This window comes from Mus caroli, unplaced genomic scaffold (genome assembly GCF_978045245.1).
Source record: "Mus caroli unplaced genomic scaffold, Mus_caroli_1 scaffold_2, whole genome shotgun sequence".
Lineage (NCBI taxonomy): Eukaryota > Metazoa > Chordata > Mammalia > Rodentia > Muridae > Mus > Mus caroli.
The window spans coordinates 53,660,788-53,677,707 of NW_028227257.1; the positions used below are offsets into that span (position 1 = coordinate 53,660,788).

Below are 16,920 nucleotides of genomic sequence, written 5' to 3' on the forward strand. Positions count from 1 at the left end.
CAAAATAAGCTATTTAGGAATTAAAGTTCAGTTTTAATACTTCACAGATGAGCTGGTTTGGAACTATTTGAGTGTTTATGTGTCTTTGTGTGACATTACTGTTAATGACATAGTAGTTGAGAGGGTAAGTGTGGAGCACTCCCCAAAATATTCTGGCTTGATGAGTGGGATGTTCTTTGAGGAATCAAGCTCAGTGTAGCAAATGTGTAGATTGGTGATTTAAATCTGTAGCTGCTAACCCTAGGAAAGGTGTCTCCAGTGCTCTGGTTTCACATCCCTTCCTGGTTGTGAACTTAGGAGTCCAGCTGTAGCTGGTCAGGTGCCATGGAGATATGTAGGAGAGGTGACATCAATTCATATCAATTGTCAGAAAGTACAGGGGCAGAGGATTGTTTTGAAGACGTGTTTTCGTTTTTGGTTATGTGCATTTGTGTGTGGGCATGTTCACATGGGTGCAAGTGCCTGCAGAGGCCAGACAGAGTGATTGGATCCCTCTGGCCGGAGTGAGAGGAACTGTGAGCTGCTCTGCCAGGTCCTGGGAACAGAGCTCAGATCCTCTGCGAGAACAGCATACCATCAGAACGGCTGAGCCATCTCCCCAGACCCAGAAGATTGTTTTCTATAAGTGACAGGAAAAGCCTGACAGGCCTCTCCAGTGCTGCCAACTTAGCTCATGTTCACTGAAGCTTAGTGGGCAGTTATTTTTTAAACCTTTCCCAGCTAGCTAGCCTACAGAATTCTAATTCTAACTCTAGAATTTATGATTTATAGAAGTGTGTTTATAACCTTCTAGAGGAAGGGGAGTCACTAACCCTAAACCTTTTTCAGTCTTTGGATAATGCGTCTAATTGATGTGTAGTCACTCCAGGAGCTATCTTGATTTATAAGGATGTTTTCACACAAGTATATAACACACATTGACTGTGTTTCCTGCCAGGTTTCCTACCTTTCCCTCTCCCCATGTTAGCCTCTTTCCTTCCCTGATAGGGTCACTTCTACTTTCATGACATAAAAATAATTTTGTATGTCTATATAAAATGTAGGAATCACAAATGATAGAAAATATACAATATTTGTCTGAATCTTAATTCATGAAATGTGATAATCTCCAGATGTATCCATTTTTCCTGGAAGCAACATACGTTCTTCTGAGACGAGGTCTCACTAGAGAGCCTTGGCTGGCCTAGAACTCACTATTTATATCTGGCTGGTCTAGAATTCAGTATGTAGACCAGGCTACCCCGGAGTTCACTATGTAGGCTAGGCTGGTCTTGAGCTTTCAGCAGTCCTGTCTCTGATGACAGGTGTATGCCATCATGCCCAGCAGGAGAATTTCATTACTCTCTGTCAATCGAGGCAAATAGATATTCCTTTGCTTTATTCTCCTCTCTTCTTGGTACTTTCAGATTTCCATTCTGCCTTTCGTTTGGAAGCCAAAGCAGAACAAATATTTCTCCTAGGTCGCATGACAACCCTCTGACACCTGAGAGTGAAAGCCCAAACCCGAGTCCCAGAATAGTCACCTGGAATTCCATCTTTTTTGAAGAGCTTCTGTCTTTTTTCCCTGTGACTGCTTGTGGTCGAATGTTCCAGAGTCAAGCACAGTATTCTAGACACCGTTTGACTAGTTTCCCTGTGACTGCTTGTGGTCGAATGTTCCAGAGTCAAGCACAGTACTCTAGACACCGTTTGACTAGTTTGATGTGGAAGAGGAAGCGTTACTGCAGTGGATTTTGTAATGAGGAGGAGAGAGTGGCAGTCTTTTGGAGATAGTTGACAGTGACCTCCCACTTCTACTAATAGTGACAGGGATTGACACTCTGTCATTAAGTCCCTTTTACTCTTGTGTCCTGTGCAGATTTACTGAGCACAACTTCCGGGTCTACATCAATATCTACACTATGGACCAGTTGAATCAGCAACTCTGTGGATGGGGTCTAGGCACTTTTAAAAGTGCCAGGATTCTAATGACCAATCAGGGTTAGTGATCACTGGTCTAGGCCTGGGGAGATGGACTAGTGGATAAAGTCCCTACCACACACACAGAGCACTAGAGTTCAGATCCTTAGCACTCAAAAAAAAAAAAAAATGCAGGCACACCTGGTGGCTGGCCGGTAGTTCCAGGGCTTGGGAGTTAGAGATGGAGTATCCATGGAACATGCTGCTAGCTAGAATAGCTAGATCGGTGATCTCTGGGTTCAAGTAAGAGACCTTGCCTCAATATATAAGTTGGGGAGCAATGAGGAAAGACACCCAATGTTGATCTCTAGCCTCCACATCATAGACACACTTGCATGCATGTTTGTTCACACACAGGCACCTATACACACATGGACATATATATATATGATGTATACCACACACATATGCATAAACAGGAATCCCTGATCTAAGTGAGGATTAACACTATTTTTAGACATATATGCTTCCCTTTTCAGCACTAGAGAGCTCCTTACAGATCGTTCTTGGCCCACGAATAATTTCATCTTGTTTACTTACAAATTTTAATTTCTATAATTTACTGACTTTGTTTACGTCCTGACATTTGTATAATTATATTGTACTAGCATTGTATTTTTTTGTCATACCAGAAAATGTTTTTTAGAAAATAAACATTTACTGAAGTTGGCCTGGGTGCATAGGTTTATAATCCCAGGAGGGTGAGACTGAGGATTGGTTAAGAGTTAAAAGCTCAGAGGCAGACTGCTTGCATGGGCCACCATCCAGAATGAGAAAACCTCTAATAAAAGGCAGAGCTGAGCCCAGAGACCTCCGTGTTTCACCTCCTCACTCCCTACAAGGCACTGTCTAATTTGCAGGGCCACTGGTGATCCTTACTGGGAGTGACACAGAGTACATGCTTCTACTGTGTTCACACAGTGCCTCCAGCATTGATTCTAGGTCTATTATTTATTAATTTTACATGTAATGAGTATTTTGTCTGCATTTATATCTGTGCATCACATGTGCCAGTGCCTGAGGAGGCCAGAGGTGTCAGAACTACTGAAGCTGTTGTTAGAGCAGGTTGTGAGCCTCCATGTGGGTGCTGGGAATCAAACCCAGATCCTCGGCAAGAGCAAGTGCCCTTATCCACTGTGCCATCTCTCCAGCCCCTCCAGCATTGATTGTAAACACAGCAGCAACCTCAATGGATTCTTCCTTGTGTGTGTGTGTGTGTATGAAATTTGCTTTCTAACTCTTACCACAGTTACAGTAAGTTGGGCAAAAGACAGAGAAGGCGAGCAAATACACCAGAGGAGATGAAGGAGGGAAGATGAGATGAGAAAGGTTTGGCCACTGTAGCCAGTATCCCATTTGCTCAGTCATTTAGGAGGCACTGGGCTGGATCTCGTTGCTCTGATCCTGAAGTGGATTTGTGCACTGGTTGTTATTCATAGTGGGCTCCTGGTGATACTTGGCTGGATGACTAGATTTCTCTTCTCTTCTCTTCTCTTCTCTTCTCTTCTCTTCTCTTCTCTTCTCTTCTCTTCTCTTCTCTTCTCTTCTCTTCTCTTCTCTTCTCTTCTCTTCTCTTCTCTTCTCTTCTCTTCTCTTCTCTTCTCCTCTCCTCTCCTCTCCTCTCCTCTCCTCTCCTCTCCTCTCCTCTCCTCTCCTCTCCTCTCCTCTCCTCTCCTCTCCTCTCCTCTCCTCTCCTCTCCTCTCCTCTCCTCTCCTCTCCTCTCCTCTCCTCTCCTCTCCTCTCCTCTCCTCTCCTCTCCTCTCCTCTCCTCTCCTCTCCTCTCCTCTCCTCTCCTCTCCTCTCCTCTCCTCTCCTCTCCTTTTTTCTTCTCCTCTCCTCTCCTTTTTTCTTCTCCTCTCTCTCTCTCATTCTCTCTCTCTCATTCTCTCTCTCTCATTCTCTCTCTCTCTCTCTCTCTCTCTCTCTCTCTCTTCGATCTTTCGATGTTTCGATGGTTTCTCTGTGTAGCCCTGCCTGTATAGGAACTAGCTCTGTAGATCAGGCAGGCGCCACCAAGCCTGGCTTGGATGGTCACCTATTAAATAAATAAATAAATAAATAAATAAGTCCCCATGGTTCTTGGCTATGGAGCCTGGTATGCAGACTTTGGTTCAGTGTCTTACAGTATCCATCAGAGCAGCCTCCACACAGACTCCAAGAAGACATGGTCTGCTCAGCACTCACACCAGGTTCCTACTGTGTCTCTTATTGAATCTCTGTGTTAGCTCCTGCCTTTTCATGCATGTCATTAGGCAGTCTCATTGTCAGGCCTGAAGCAAGGTTAGGGCAGTGTCTTATCTAGCCTCAAAATTTGGTGAAAATTCATTAAACCTGTGCATGCCATGAACACAAAATATTGAAGAATGACATTTTATTTATAAATTATAATAATTTATAAAGTATTTTAATGATACAAAAAACCCCTTTAAAGTCCTCTGACTCCCTCCCCTCACCAACCCAGATACTTTTCTGTTCTAATTTCTGACCCAGTCCTTTGTTTATCCCCTCCTTCCCTGCACTTCTTTGCCAGGCAAAGTACACCCAACAAATAGGATATTGCCTAATCTTGCCTGTGAGGGGGCTGTGGACAGAAAGACCAGGGTTGTTACAGGAGCAGGGAGAACCGGAGTGGAACCACAGAGTTCTGGGGGCTTCTTTCTAATGCCCAGCTGCAACCTTTGAGGGCATCGCTTGAGGCTCTGTTATTTATGTAGAAGCCTGAGGTGAGAAGAGTCCTAAGAAGGATTATTGCTTCGTGTGCCCTTCCTTGTTAACCTGACTCCTCCACTGTGCCTTTGTTATTCTCTTCAATGCTGAGATCCTGAAGTTTGGCCCAGTTTCCAGACTGCACAGCAGTGTGTGCAGGATCTGTTTAGTTCTAATAAAAATCAACTTCGTGTGGACTTCATGCTCCCAAACCTCTCTGGAGTTAGGAAGATGAGCCCAACGGAGCTAGCTTTAACATCGACCCGATGCAGCGCCTGCTTTGCTCCCAGAAGGCTCTGAAGCTCTGAGATGGACTGTGGCCAAAGCCAAGGGCCTGTCCCTAGCTGAGGCTGGATGTGTCAGCAGGAGGCACAAACACACCCTGGCAAAGCAGAAGCAAGAGTCAGCAGACCAGTAGCAAAGCTCCCAGAAAGGGTCCCTGAAGTCCAGTCTTACTTTCTTGTCTTTTGAACCCCGCACCTTTATAAATTAGTGGGAATTTGAAGTACTTTTTCAAACGTCACAAAAGAGAAGTTAACATTGCGTTTTGAACTATCTAAAATGTTTTAAGTGTCTAAGCACATGGACAGACAAACAAAGAAGTAGTGTGATTAAATTAACCTCAGAGGAGAATGTAATCTGTTCCCCTGGTAATTGTCCAAATTAGTCCTTTGTCGATAAATCATTATTCATAGGACATTGCTCGTTCTAGAACAGGCATTCAGATGCTGAAACACTAAACTGATGCCTGAGGGTGGAAAAGGGAAGGTGGTTGTCATGGCTGTCTGGCAGCTTCGGAAGGGCTCTTCTCGACACTGCTTGGATGGGAAATGATCTCCCAAGCAGCGTGATGACACTGGATTCGGGCTGAAAGTGACGGCTCAGGCTGATTGAATTAATGTGAACCTTTCGCTGCACTGCACAGATCAGAGGATCCTTTCCCAAGAGGCAGTCTGGGGATTCCGTATTTCTGATTCACCTGCACCAACATGGTGTTTTAACATGGGACTCTATGAAGTGTCCCATTTGGCCTCAGCCCTCAAAACAGCTCTCAGCCTTGGTTTCTGTTTCCTCATTTGTAAAAAAACGGTGTGGAGACACTCATGGCTCCCTAGATGGTTTGAAGATTGTACACTGTGCTTGGCACATGGAAGGCGGCAACACCTCTCATCTGTGGTGAAACTGTCACCCTGAGAGCCAGCCGTGCTCTTCCATCCTTCCTGTGGTCTTTGTCTTTGATCTCAATAGAGATTGCCCAACACAATCCCCATTTGTGAAATGAAACTGAAACTCCAGGTACACCCATGCACAGATAACAGGTATTCTTTGCTGTAGATACAATATGTGTGTATGGACGGACACACACACACACACACACACACACACACACACACACACACACACAAGTATACATGTATATGTATCACATAATCCTACATATATGCACATATGTGTATACATGTAAAAATACTTGTATGTATATATTATCTTTACCATAGACATACATCTATAGTAAAGAAAATCTGCATTAAGCATTAGTTATCTCAACTTTAAGCTTTTAGCTAAAATACACCTAAAATTTTCTTTTCTTTTCTTTTCTTTTTTTGTTAACACAAGGGATTCTTTTTCATACAGTCTTATCAGGTTAATCTTTCAAAATAATATATTTTTATTAATTCTTTGAGAATTCCTCTAATGTATTTTGACCATATTCACCCCTCACCCCTAGCTCCTCCCAGACCTAGTCCTCCCCGCCCTCCCAATTTCAGGTCCTCTTATTTCCCCATGGGGCCATCTTGAGGTCATGTTAACTAGGAGAGTCAGGTGAGAAAGCTCCCTAAGGTGAAGCTTCTGTGCTGGCTGTCAACATTTGCACAGCAGGGGTCACTTCATTAAATAATGTCACCAGTTTACAAGTTTCTTTTCTGTTTATTCCTGCCTTTCTCCCCCACAGATAGAGTGCAGCCTTACTCTGTGTATAGATTTCTGTCTATATTGTAGTCTAGGCGGCCCTTTACAAACAGGAGCTGAAGAGTTAGTGACTGTTAGGGGTGGCGTTCCCACAGCTCCTTCTCCCTACAAAAGGACATTTTGCTCTCAGCCTGGACCCTGGCTGAGGAGAATGCTGTGATGTTGCTGGTAGCCACCATCTATAACTCCCTCTCCACACAGCCCCTTCTGCAGCGTGCGTCAGTGCATTCTCACTCTCTGTCTTCCCATTCTGAGCCCTGAGGAATTGCACCAGGCAACATTTGACTACCATGGAGGAGCTTTGGTATCAGAGAGGCAGGTGCCACCAGACCTGACTGTGCTGCCATGTGCCCCACTGTGCATCCTTTGGAGAAGCCTTGCGTAAATGTGGGTGTTTCACATATTTCCTGAGTGGTACAATTGTCTTCTGGCCACTTCCTCCTTTCTGAAAAGCAGTCTGTGGGTGGGCACAGCTCTTTGCTTTTAATTCCATGGTTTAGAGATTCTTGTTCTCTTGGCGGGGTTGTTTATTTCCCTGGAATGTAGAGTGGATCATAGCAACACGACACATGAGTTTTCCTGTAGCAAGAAGAGGTAGACATTTGTACAGTTGTCATGACATACAAGTGTCTCATCAGACGAAGAAAGAGGTCTCCATAATGTTGAAATCATGGGACTCTTACGAAAGCTCCCTGGGGTTGGCTTGTGGCATTCACAGAAACACACAGTGTTTCCGACAACCCCTGAGCTATGGAAGGTTACACTCTGTGATGCAGGTTGCACTCCGTGATGCAGTCAGTGTGTTAGGCATGAGCAGACATAAAGTCATGCCTTACACGGAACAGGAATGAACCTCGAATGTATTAGTAATGCTTGTGTTTGATGTTTGGTTGGAGGAAAAAAAACCCTCAAACTAACTTAGACTGTAGCAAATGTGAACACAGTGTGGTGAAAAAGCAGGTGGGGGATAGTGGAGCCTCGGGGAAGGCCTGCGCTCTCTCTTTTTAGATTTTATTTCTTTCCTGTCAGGGTCTCATACAAGGCTCCAAACTCACTAAAGTTCCAGACTGACTGGAACTTTCCATCTTCTTGCCTCCGGCTCCTGAGTGCTGAGAACGTGGGTCCTACCATACTCAGCTGAGAATGTGGGCGTGTCCCACTGCACTCACTGCTGAGAACCTGGGCATGGACCTCCATACTCATGTCCAGTGTGTGTGTATACACACACACACACACACACACACACACACACACACACACACACCCTAGTCCTGGTTTAAGTGAATCTGAGCCTGACCTGGAAGTTGTAGATGGGAGTTGAACTCATCATGATGGAGCATGTGTTGGAGGTGATTGAGAAAATAGTCAAAAGTACCTGCTGCTTACAGGATTGGGTTTGGAGCATAAAAAGCGTGTGCGTGCATGCGTGCGTGCGTGCGTGCATGCGTATATGTGTGTGTTTGTGCATAGTGTATTTATGATGTGTGCGATGCATATATATGTGTATATAGACAACACACACACACATATTGCTGAGATGTCACATATTAGTTTTGCTTCTGGCTGAATTGGCCCCTCTGTTGTGCTGTGGCATTTGGGCTGAGGCCTTAATGTATGGATGTAGCCATCCAGGGCTTTCTCTTTCCCATTCATACTGCACAGGAAGTGTTTGAGATAGTCCTGGTCCACCATGAGCAACAAGCAGGAGCAGACTCAGGTTAGAAGAGTAGCAGGAACAAGAAACACACACTTGCTGGGTGAAGGCATAGACTAGAGTTTTTCTTGTTGTGTCAGAATTTGTTCCATCTAGTACATTGTATTCAGGAATCCCTTTGGGGTTATTTCAGGAATCTCTCATGAAATCCCATGCTTGTATAAATATATTGACTTAGCAAAATACTTGTAGTTCAAGGTCTTATCTCCATGATGGTCCTCTAAATATGTGTGAGCTGTTTCCAGGGAACCCCCAAGGAAGGTCCCCAAGGCTTTGGTGTCAGTTTAGCAGCACTTGCTGTGTTTTTTTGTTGTTGTTGTTGTTTTGTTTGTTTGTTTGTTTATTGGCTCTGTTACATTCAGCAATATAGTGATATGGCATGTGAAAATCCCATTGTCACAGCTTTCCAGGTTGCTGGCATTTTCTTTAGAGGCATTACCTGTCTGTGAAGAGCTTTCTAATATCACTTTATTCCTCTGCTGGAGTGGTCAGTAGTGAACGGATAAAGGCTCCTGGTCACTAAGCTCCTGTTTGAAGCTGAAAAGAGGGTATAGTTCTCCACTCTATCTGCATTGCTCCTCGACAGGGGCAGTGGGATTGCTCTCAAAGGGGACTGCAAGGGGGCTCTGAGGAAGTTGTAACTGTACACCAAGCCAACAGCCACCAGGACTGGAACTGAAGCGCCATGAGGGAAGAGGGAGATGTACTGCTATCTTCAGTAAGAAGGTAGCAGAAGGCTGGGGATGGGGAGTGAGGCAAATGAGAGCTGATTACTCTGTAGAGTCAGGGACACTGCTTGTACTGGAAAGCAGCAGCAGCAGCAACACAGAGGTGAAGGGGGTGGGGGCTCCACGTGCAGAGTCCCCATCTGGCAGCTATGGAACCTTATATAAAATATTCTCTTTGAACCTTGGCTTTTCCTGTAATGGAATGGAAAAAAATAGTACCCATTTCACAAGAATGTTCTAAGGATAGAACAAGTTACCAAAGGTCAAGTTCTTAGAACTCATGTCAAGTGCTTGGTAAATATTAGCTGTCACCACCACCACCACCACCACCACCACCACCACCACCACCACCACCACCACCATTTAGTTATTCTCTATACCACCAACTTGCTCAAACCTCTCATCACAGCCAATAAAACACCCCTCATCCTTACTCTATTGATTCTGTATTTCATCATGTCCTATTATCTCAATCTTGTTATGTTATCTTTGTGAGCGAGATAAGCCTCAGGGGAACATAGATAAATAGATTTATGAGTGATTAAATAAAACATTCATTGTATCTTCAAAGAGTCTTACAGAGATGAATAAAACATTGAATATCTAGTATATAGAGAGTATGTATGTACATATACACATGTGTGAGATATACCTTTATTTACTTACTTATTTTTGAGGCAGGGACTCTCACAGGCTGTAGCTTGACAAGTAGGCTAGGCTGGCTGTCCAGTGATTACAAGTGCATCTTTCTCCCCACCCCCATTTCTGTACATGGGCTCTGAGGGTGGAAGTTAAACCTTTATGTTGCAAGGCAAATGCTTTAATAACTGAACTGTTCCTCAGCCCCCTACATTTCCTATAACAACAGAATAGAGCGCTTACACCAATCTGTAGAAAGGCCATTGGCTGTGCACCAGGCTTTATTATTTCAGTAATATTTTCTTTTCCCATGGTCTTGTCCTTTTAAATGTATTCATCTTTATCCTTATAAGAATACTTAAATCACATGTATTTGAAATTTTCTGATGGCACAAAGAAGGAATCATAAGTTAACATGATAGTTTAAGGACACATGAAAGACTTTTCATATTAGTATTAAAAGTAAATACTTAGGGAAGAAAACCATATAGTGGTAGCTCCTTTACAAATGACCTAATGGTCATTTCAGGTGATTAAAACTCAACATGGAAACACAGTGAGGTGCAGTTTCCAAAATGCTAATGAAATTCTAGGGTGATTTAATAGAAGAGTTCAGAATACATGACAGCTAAGTCCTGTTCTTGAGCCATGCCTGTGTTTAGTATTTGGATGTAGGCACTGTGTCTTAACACAGATGTAGAGAAGCTGGGATGGATTCTGAAATGGGTGGCCAGGAAGGAATTGCTATAAAAGGTCATGGAGAATCTGTGGGGTTTGGGATTGTGGGTCAGAGACAGAAAGTGTAGTGTGTTCTATGAACAGCCTTCAAATACTGGAATACATCAACCCGGGAAAGGCTTGGTCTAAGAACCCCGAGGGACAAGCCTTGGCACAGAGCAAGAGATTACAGTGAGGTAAAATTACTTTTTCTTTGTAATAAAGATTGTTTCTGGTAATTCCTTTCCAAAGGAAGGACAGGCTACCTTGTAAGCAGTGGGTTTCCCATCCCAGAAGATCTCTAGACATAGAAATCCCTTGTCATTTTCCCAAATGGATCATACTTTGGGGAGATAGACCAGACTGATGGTCATCTATGTGCTCCAGAATGAGCTCAGGGATCCTCAAGCAACACAGTGGGCACTTCTGCAATGTCTACCAAAGACTGGGCAAGAGGAGAAACATCTCAGAAGCCAACCTGTGTGTGATAAGCTGTGACTCTGTGGATCATACGACACTCAGTCCTTTCTTTCGCCTAGTATTAGGACAATGTTAATCTTAGGAAATGGAAAGGTGTTGGGGCATGGAGCTTCGGACTTCCTAGACAACTAACTGTTCTATCTTGTTCTGGCATAAGCTGTGCTCAGCTTTGTGTAAACCTTATAATGGACAATGCCTACCTGCAAGCTAACATGATGTTATTTATTTTTCAGGACAATCGTATCCATACGTCCAAGTACAACGTTCTCACATTCTTGCCAATTAATTTATTTGAGCAGTTACAAAGAGTGGCAAATGCCTACTTCCTTTTCCTGCTGATACTACAGGTAATCTTTAAGCTGTATTTCTTCATTAGCTATTTTTTGAAAGTATTATATAATTCTAAAACACATGTTAATTTACTTAGTTAAATTGTTCATGATTGTATAAGACTATTATTACTAGATTTTTTTGTGTTATTACTACTTTTTTGTCTTAAAAACAAGGCAGGGCTGAGAATAGGTAGAACAAAAACTGCATTTTTATTGACTTAGACACCTAGGTCATTTTAATATGTACCTTTATTTGAACTATATAAGAGTCTCAATTTTGTTTGAATCATATAGAGGTCTGATAATTGTTACTCATGGCCTTCTTCCTTTCCTTATCCTTCTCCTACATTGACGGAGTGGGCCTTCACTCATAAGACTATAAAGTTGTGGAACTGACTTTGTCAAATTTCCGTTTAATCTAAGAACAATGATACATTGTGTGCATTTATAAAGGGAATGATGTTTGATACATCATTTCACTGTAGTGTAACGATTTTTCAATCATTCAAAGGGTTTATTAGTAGTCTATTTAACTAAAATTGGGCCTAAAGGAAATTTCAATTTTCATCAGTGTTTTGGGAAGAAAAGGGCATATATCAAGAAAGAGTCAAAGCCACCACAATAGTTTATATCAGCCAGTGACTTATTTTGTTTTTGTTTTGTATGCTATAATTAGATTTAATTGGTAGATCCAGGTTAGGTTGTGTGCTGTGTTTAAGAGCTATGAAGATGACTCTAACATGTGAGATCTAGATGAAGTGCTGTGTATGATCTTGAGTTGGATACTGTATGTTAATATTTTGATTGTAAGTAAACGAGATCTATATTAGCTTCAGCAGAAGATGAATGTATTCCAAGATGTAACTGAATTCGCAGACAGTAGCCACTGCAGTAAGATATGGCTTTTCTGTCTCTGTTTTCTTCTACATTGTCAGGTACTACCTATCTGGCAGTTCAGCCAGCTTCACAAGTCCTCCAATTCCTATGAAGAAAGAAAGGAGGAGAGAGAGACGGGAGGGAGAGGGAGATGGAGAGGGAGAAGGAGAGGGAGAGGGAGATGGAGAGGGAGAAGGAGAGGGAGAGGGAGAGGGAGAGGGAGAGGGAGAGGGGGAGAAATGGGGGAGGGGAGAGAGAGAGAGAGAGAGAGAGAGAGAGAGAGAGAGAGAGAGAGAGAGAGAGAGAGAGAGAGAGAGAGAGAGAATAATCACTTTTTGTTGCTATTAGCTCTGATTGCAGTTGTCTCCTAAGTCAGTCACTGTTGGTCAAGGATTTCCTGCAGTTATTGTCTTGAGCACATGTCAAGACACTGGCCAGGATGAAGTCAGTGCAATAAACCTAAAAGAACTGAAATTAGAGGGTTTGAAATCTCCCTAAGAAAAAAAGATATAGTTAAAAATACCTGGATATTTCTTGTGCAAACAAGACAAAACAAAACAAAAAACAAAGCCAAAAAACAGATCACACCAGATCAGACCAGACCAGACCAGACCATACTAGATGAAACTGACCAACCAAAAGCACCTAATGAATGAACAAATTGCTCTTCAAGAAAGGAAATGTAGCCCAGGGTGTCTCCTACTAGTGTCAGAAAATTGCTCTTGGCTTATTGATGAGGCCTTTCACAGCATGTCAGAATTTGGAATTTATTTTTCTAATGACATCCTTACTTAGATTCTCAGGCTTTTGTTCATACAATTTTTTATTTGGAAGGGACAGTTGAGATGCTCTGTTTAGTATTTTATTGACGAATGTCTGGGAGCTGTGAAGGGGAGATGATGTGTAAAGCGATAGATCAGCAATCGGGGAGCAATAGTGGGGTCTTCTGCTACTCACCCAGTGTTTCTGTTGCGTCTCCAGGAATCTTTTGCTTTGTTTTTGTATTGTGTCTCTTTAAGTTATTTTTATTTTAACTAGCATGTAATAATATTCATATTTATGAGCTATAGTACAATAATTCAGATTATGCATACAGTATGTAATGGTTAAGTTAGGGCAATTAGCTTTCTACATCTTTAGGCATTGATCATTCCTTTGTGTTGGGGAGCCTTAACTGTGTATCTTTTGGTTGCTTATTTGATCTGTAGTCACCAAGTGTGTTGTAGGATGCTGAAGCTTACGTCTATTAACACTCAGGTTTTTTTTTTTTTTCATTTTTGAGGTTTAAGGAAGTGCACAGAATCTATTATATACAATCGATTTAGGTTTGAATTATTTGTCAGGCTTGATCCCCCCCCCCCATGACAGTCTCTACTGGATTGCTCTCTGCCTGACAGTCCTGAAACAGATTCCCAGCGAATCCGATTTGATTAAAAAACAAACCAAAACACACTTGTCTAATGGGGTCATGTGCTTGTTACTAAGTCTGCCTTAGGTAGTGGCACTAGCGGTAAAGGCACACAGGGATAGTGTGGGAGTCAAAGAGACCCAGGTACATATTTTAGCAGTCTTTGTGCTTGTTAGGATTTTCAATGCCTTATATGCTTCAGTTATAAAACTGGGATAGGAAAATAAGGACGTGGTATCAGTTCTGACTCATTCACAACGTATTCTGTGCACAGTCACGAAAGCATTACTAATGTGAATGCATAGCCAATGTGTTTGTTCAAATCATTCTAGCATAGAAACTAACTCAAAATTTCAGAGCATCCAGTGATTTAAGATGCAGATACCTGGCTAGCCCCTTTCTAAGGTAGATGATCAATGGCTCTCTGGCAAGTGTTATGAAGAGGGATTGGTAACTTCCTAAAGACTGAGATGAGAAGCTGAGGCACCAGTGACAATGTCACAACCAGCTGAAAGATGCGTGTTGGAGAAAGAGCTCAAGGAGCCCGTTTTTAAGTTTTTTTTTTTTTTAAATTTTAATCAGTCAGAAAGTTGGCATAAAGGTATTTCTCAATGTGTTTTGCAATTGAATGCATGTAATTGAATCATCTTAGCTAGTTTACTTTTGTACAAATAGCTGATCATAATCTCATTTATTTCTGCTAGTCTTATACAATTGATTGACAAAGTTTGGAAGATGGTGTATTTCTAATTTAAAAAGTCTTAAACGATGGAAAATGTTGCTTCAGCTCATTCCAGAAATCTCTTCCCTGACATGGTTCACCACCATTGTGCCACTGGTCCTGGTGATCTCGATGACGGCTGTCAAGGATGCCACCGATGACTATGTGAGTATTCACACCTGAGAAGGCTTAGTGTTTCCGTTTAATTGTATTTCTACCTTTTCAGAAACAGAGACCTAGCCAGTGGGGCTAAAGAGTAGTCAAGTGTGAGACGGAGAGGAAGGCTTGTAGTTAATTTATGCGATGCTCCTTCACAGTTGTTGTGTGCATAATTTTTAATAAATCTATAATTTGATGTGAGCCATCTAAAATTGGCCATACACAAGTGTATAATGCACTTGCTTAATGTGGTATGTGTTTGTCCCCTAATGAAGTGCTTAATAAGTTTCAAGGTACAGACTGACACTGTGACATCCAGGGTGAAAAAAAGAGAGCCTGACACAACTATGATGCATGTGTATGTGTGTTTTTGTATGTGTATGTATGTATGCATGCATACATGCATGTATCTATGTATACACATATATTTTGAATACAAAAGGGAAATCACTTATGATTATGTCTATGAACTAAAGCTTCATGCCTCTGACATCACAGCAGTTCATCTGAGGGTGTGCACTAACATGCTGAGATACCTTTGTCCCTGGGTAAGCTTATTGTCTCTTTGATACATGTGTCTCTAATTTGGACTCTTGTTATTGGACCTTGACAGCTCATATAGAAGCTCTTATCTGAATGGCTTCTAGTTTCAGAGCCTAAAGGGAAGCTCTTCATATTTGCATTTTCCCTAGAGATAGATAGATGCTTACTTTGCTGGAGCTTATGAAGCAATATGAAGTCATAAAACATAAACCCTTGGCCAAGTGTGACTCAGCATTTCATTCTTATTTCTGTTTTAAGTGAGTGGTGTTTTATAATATCACTGTTAACAATTAGGATTTCTGAAGAATAAAATATATGTTGTTAAAAGTAATTTCTCGGTTTTTAAAACCACAGAGCAGACTGATCCGCTATAACAAGTGCAGAGTGCCCCTGTGAGGGAGAGAACTTGCAGTTCCTGGTGGAAGTTCTCAAAACTGGTGTGGGTTTTCTCTGGACTACAAGGCAAATGGCGTGCTGTGTTCTTAGAAGCAAGTAGAAATGTGTAAGGATTAGAATTGTGGGTCTAGCGTGCAGCATATGTGTGTATATGAGTGCACACACAGAGAGAAGATTCCAGTGGTGATGTGTATGCCAGGATGAGATGTAGGGAGGTGAGCGTTGATTACGTGTATGGGACTCTGCTCCAGGTAAGTGCAAGCTGTGCTCATATTTGGACAGTAACATTGTCCAAATAGACTAACTCGAAATATGCCCAGTGCTGCTGTTAGGATTGATGAAGTGTGACTTAAGATGGGTCTCTCTTAAACTTTTTTTTTTTCAGTTCCGTCACAAGAGTGATAATCAAGTGAATAACCGGCAGTCTAAGGTGCTCATCAATAGCAAGTAAGAAATCCGTTCTCTGGCCTGCCTGCCTGCCTTCCTTCTTTCCTTCCTTCCTTCCTTCCTTCCTTCCTTCCTTCCTTCCTTCCTTCCTCCCTCCCACCGTCCCTCCCTCCCTCCCTCCTTCTTCCCTTCCTCCCTCCTTCCCTCTTTCTTTTCTTTTTTTCCTTTTAAAGATTATATATATATATATATATATATATATATATATATATATAGTGTTCTGCCTGCATATATGCCTGCAGGCCAGAAGAGGGCACCAGATCCCATTATAGATGGTCATGAGCCACCATGTGCTTTCTGGGAATTGAACTCAGGACCTCTGGAAGAGCAGTCAGTGCTCTTAACCTCTGAGCCATGTCTCTAGCCCTCTTTGGATTTTTAAATGATTGGTGGCTTTCTATTTTAATTAGATGAATATTTCTGTCCTTTAACTTATTGGAAATTGAAGTATATCTTGATCATTGTTTCATGAGTCTTTTTCACACCTAGCAAATTCTTTGGGAGTTTCTTTTGTGGAACACAGACATGTATTTGATATTATAGTGCCAAGCAAGTAGCAATGATAGGTTTTTATATGCCTCCTATAGTTGATTTAGAACACATTATCCACAGTAACATGGATTTCCCTCGTATTTAATTTCATGCATTGATAAATACCATCCATGGAAGCAGAACTAACATCAGCAGTGACTTCAGACACGAGTATGTTTACCCAAAGAACAGGGAAAGCACTAGAGAATTGGGAAGGAAAACTTCAAGCTCCTTTCCAATGTTTCTTTTTATCTTACTTATTTTTTGTATGGACCACTTTCCATACCTTTTAAAATTTTAACAAATTTCCTAGCTTATGCAGTAATAGGTTCCGTGTTTTTCAGACATGTATCATTTGTGTGATTCTCCATCTTCTCTGCCCCCTTTCCACTGTACTCTCTCACCTCCAGCATCCTCCTGGTCCAAATGTTCTACTGTCTTCCCCAATAGCCTCTTTTAAAGGTCCTCTATTTTTCCAGCCTCATGGGCTCCTTTCTCATTTTGTGGGCTCTAGTCCAATTTGGTCCCATCTTGACACACACATTTAAGAGTTAGAGGCTAGGATCCACATATGAGGGAGAATATACAGATT

General features: G+C 42.0%; 1 protein-coding gene across 5 annotated transcripts in view; it reads left to right on the forward strand.

The window, feature by feature from the left end:
• Atp8b4 (ATPase phospholipid transporting 8B4 (putative)) overlaps positions 1–16,920 on the forward strand; it is a 179,434-nt gene that overhangs the window by 27,204 nt on the left and 135,310 nt on the right. For all 5 annotated transcript variants that reach the window (XM_085834475.1, XM_085834473.1, XM_021156332.3 and 2 more), the window contains exons 4-6: positions 11,149–11,262; positions 14,319–14,417; positions 15,736–15,797. In XM_085834475.1, coding sequence (XP_085690601.1) covers positions 11,149–11,262; positions 14,319–14,417; positions 15,736–15,797 — 275 coding nt within the window. The remainder of the gene's footprint in view (positions 1–11,148; positions 11,263–14,318; positions 14,418–15,735; positions 15,798–16,920) is intronic.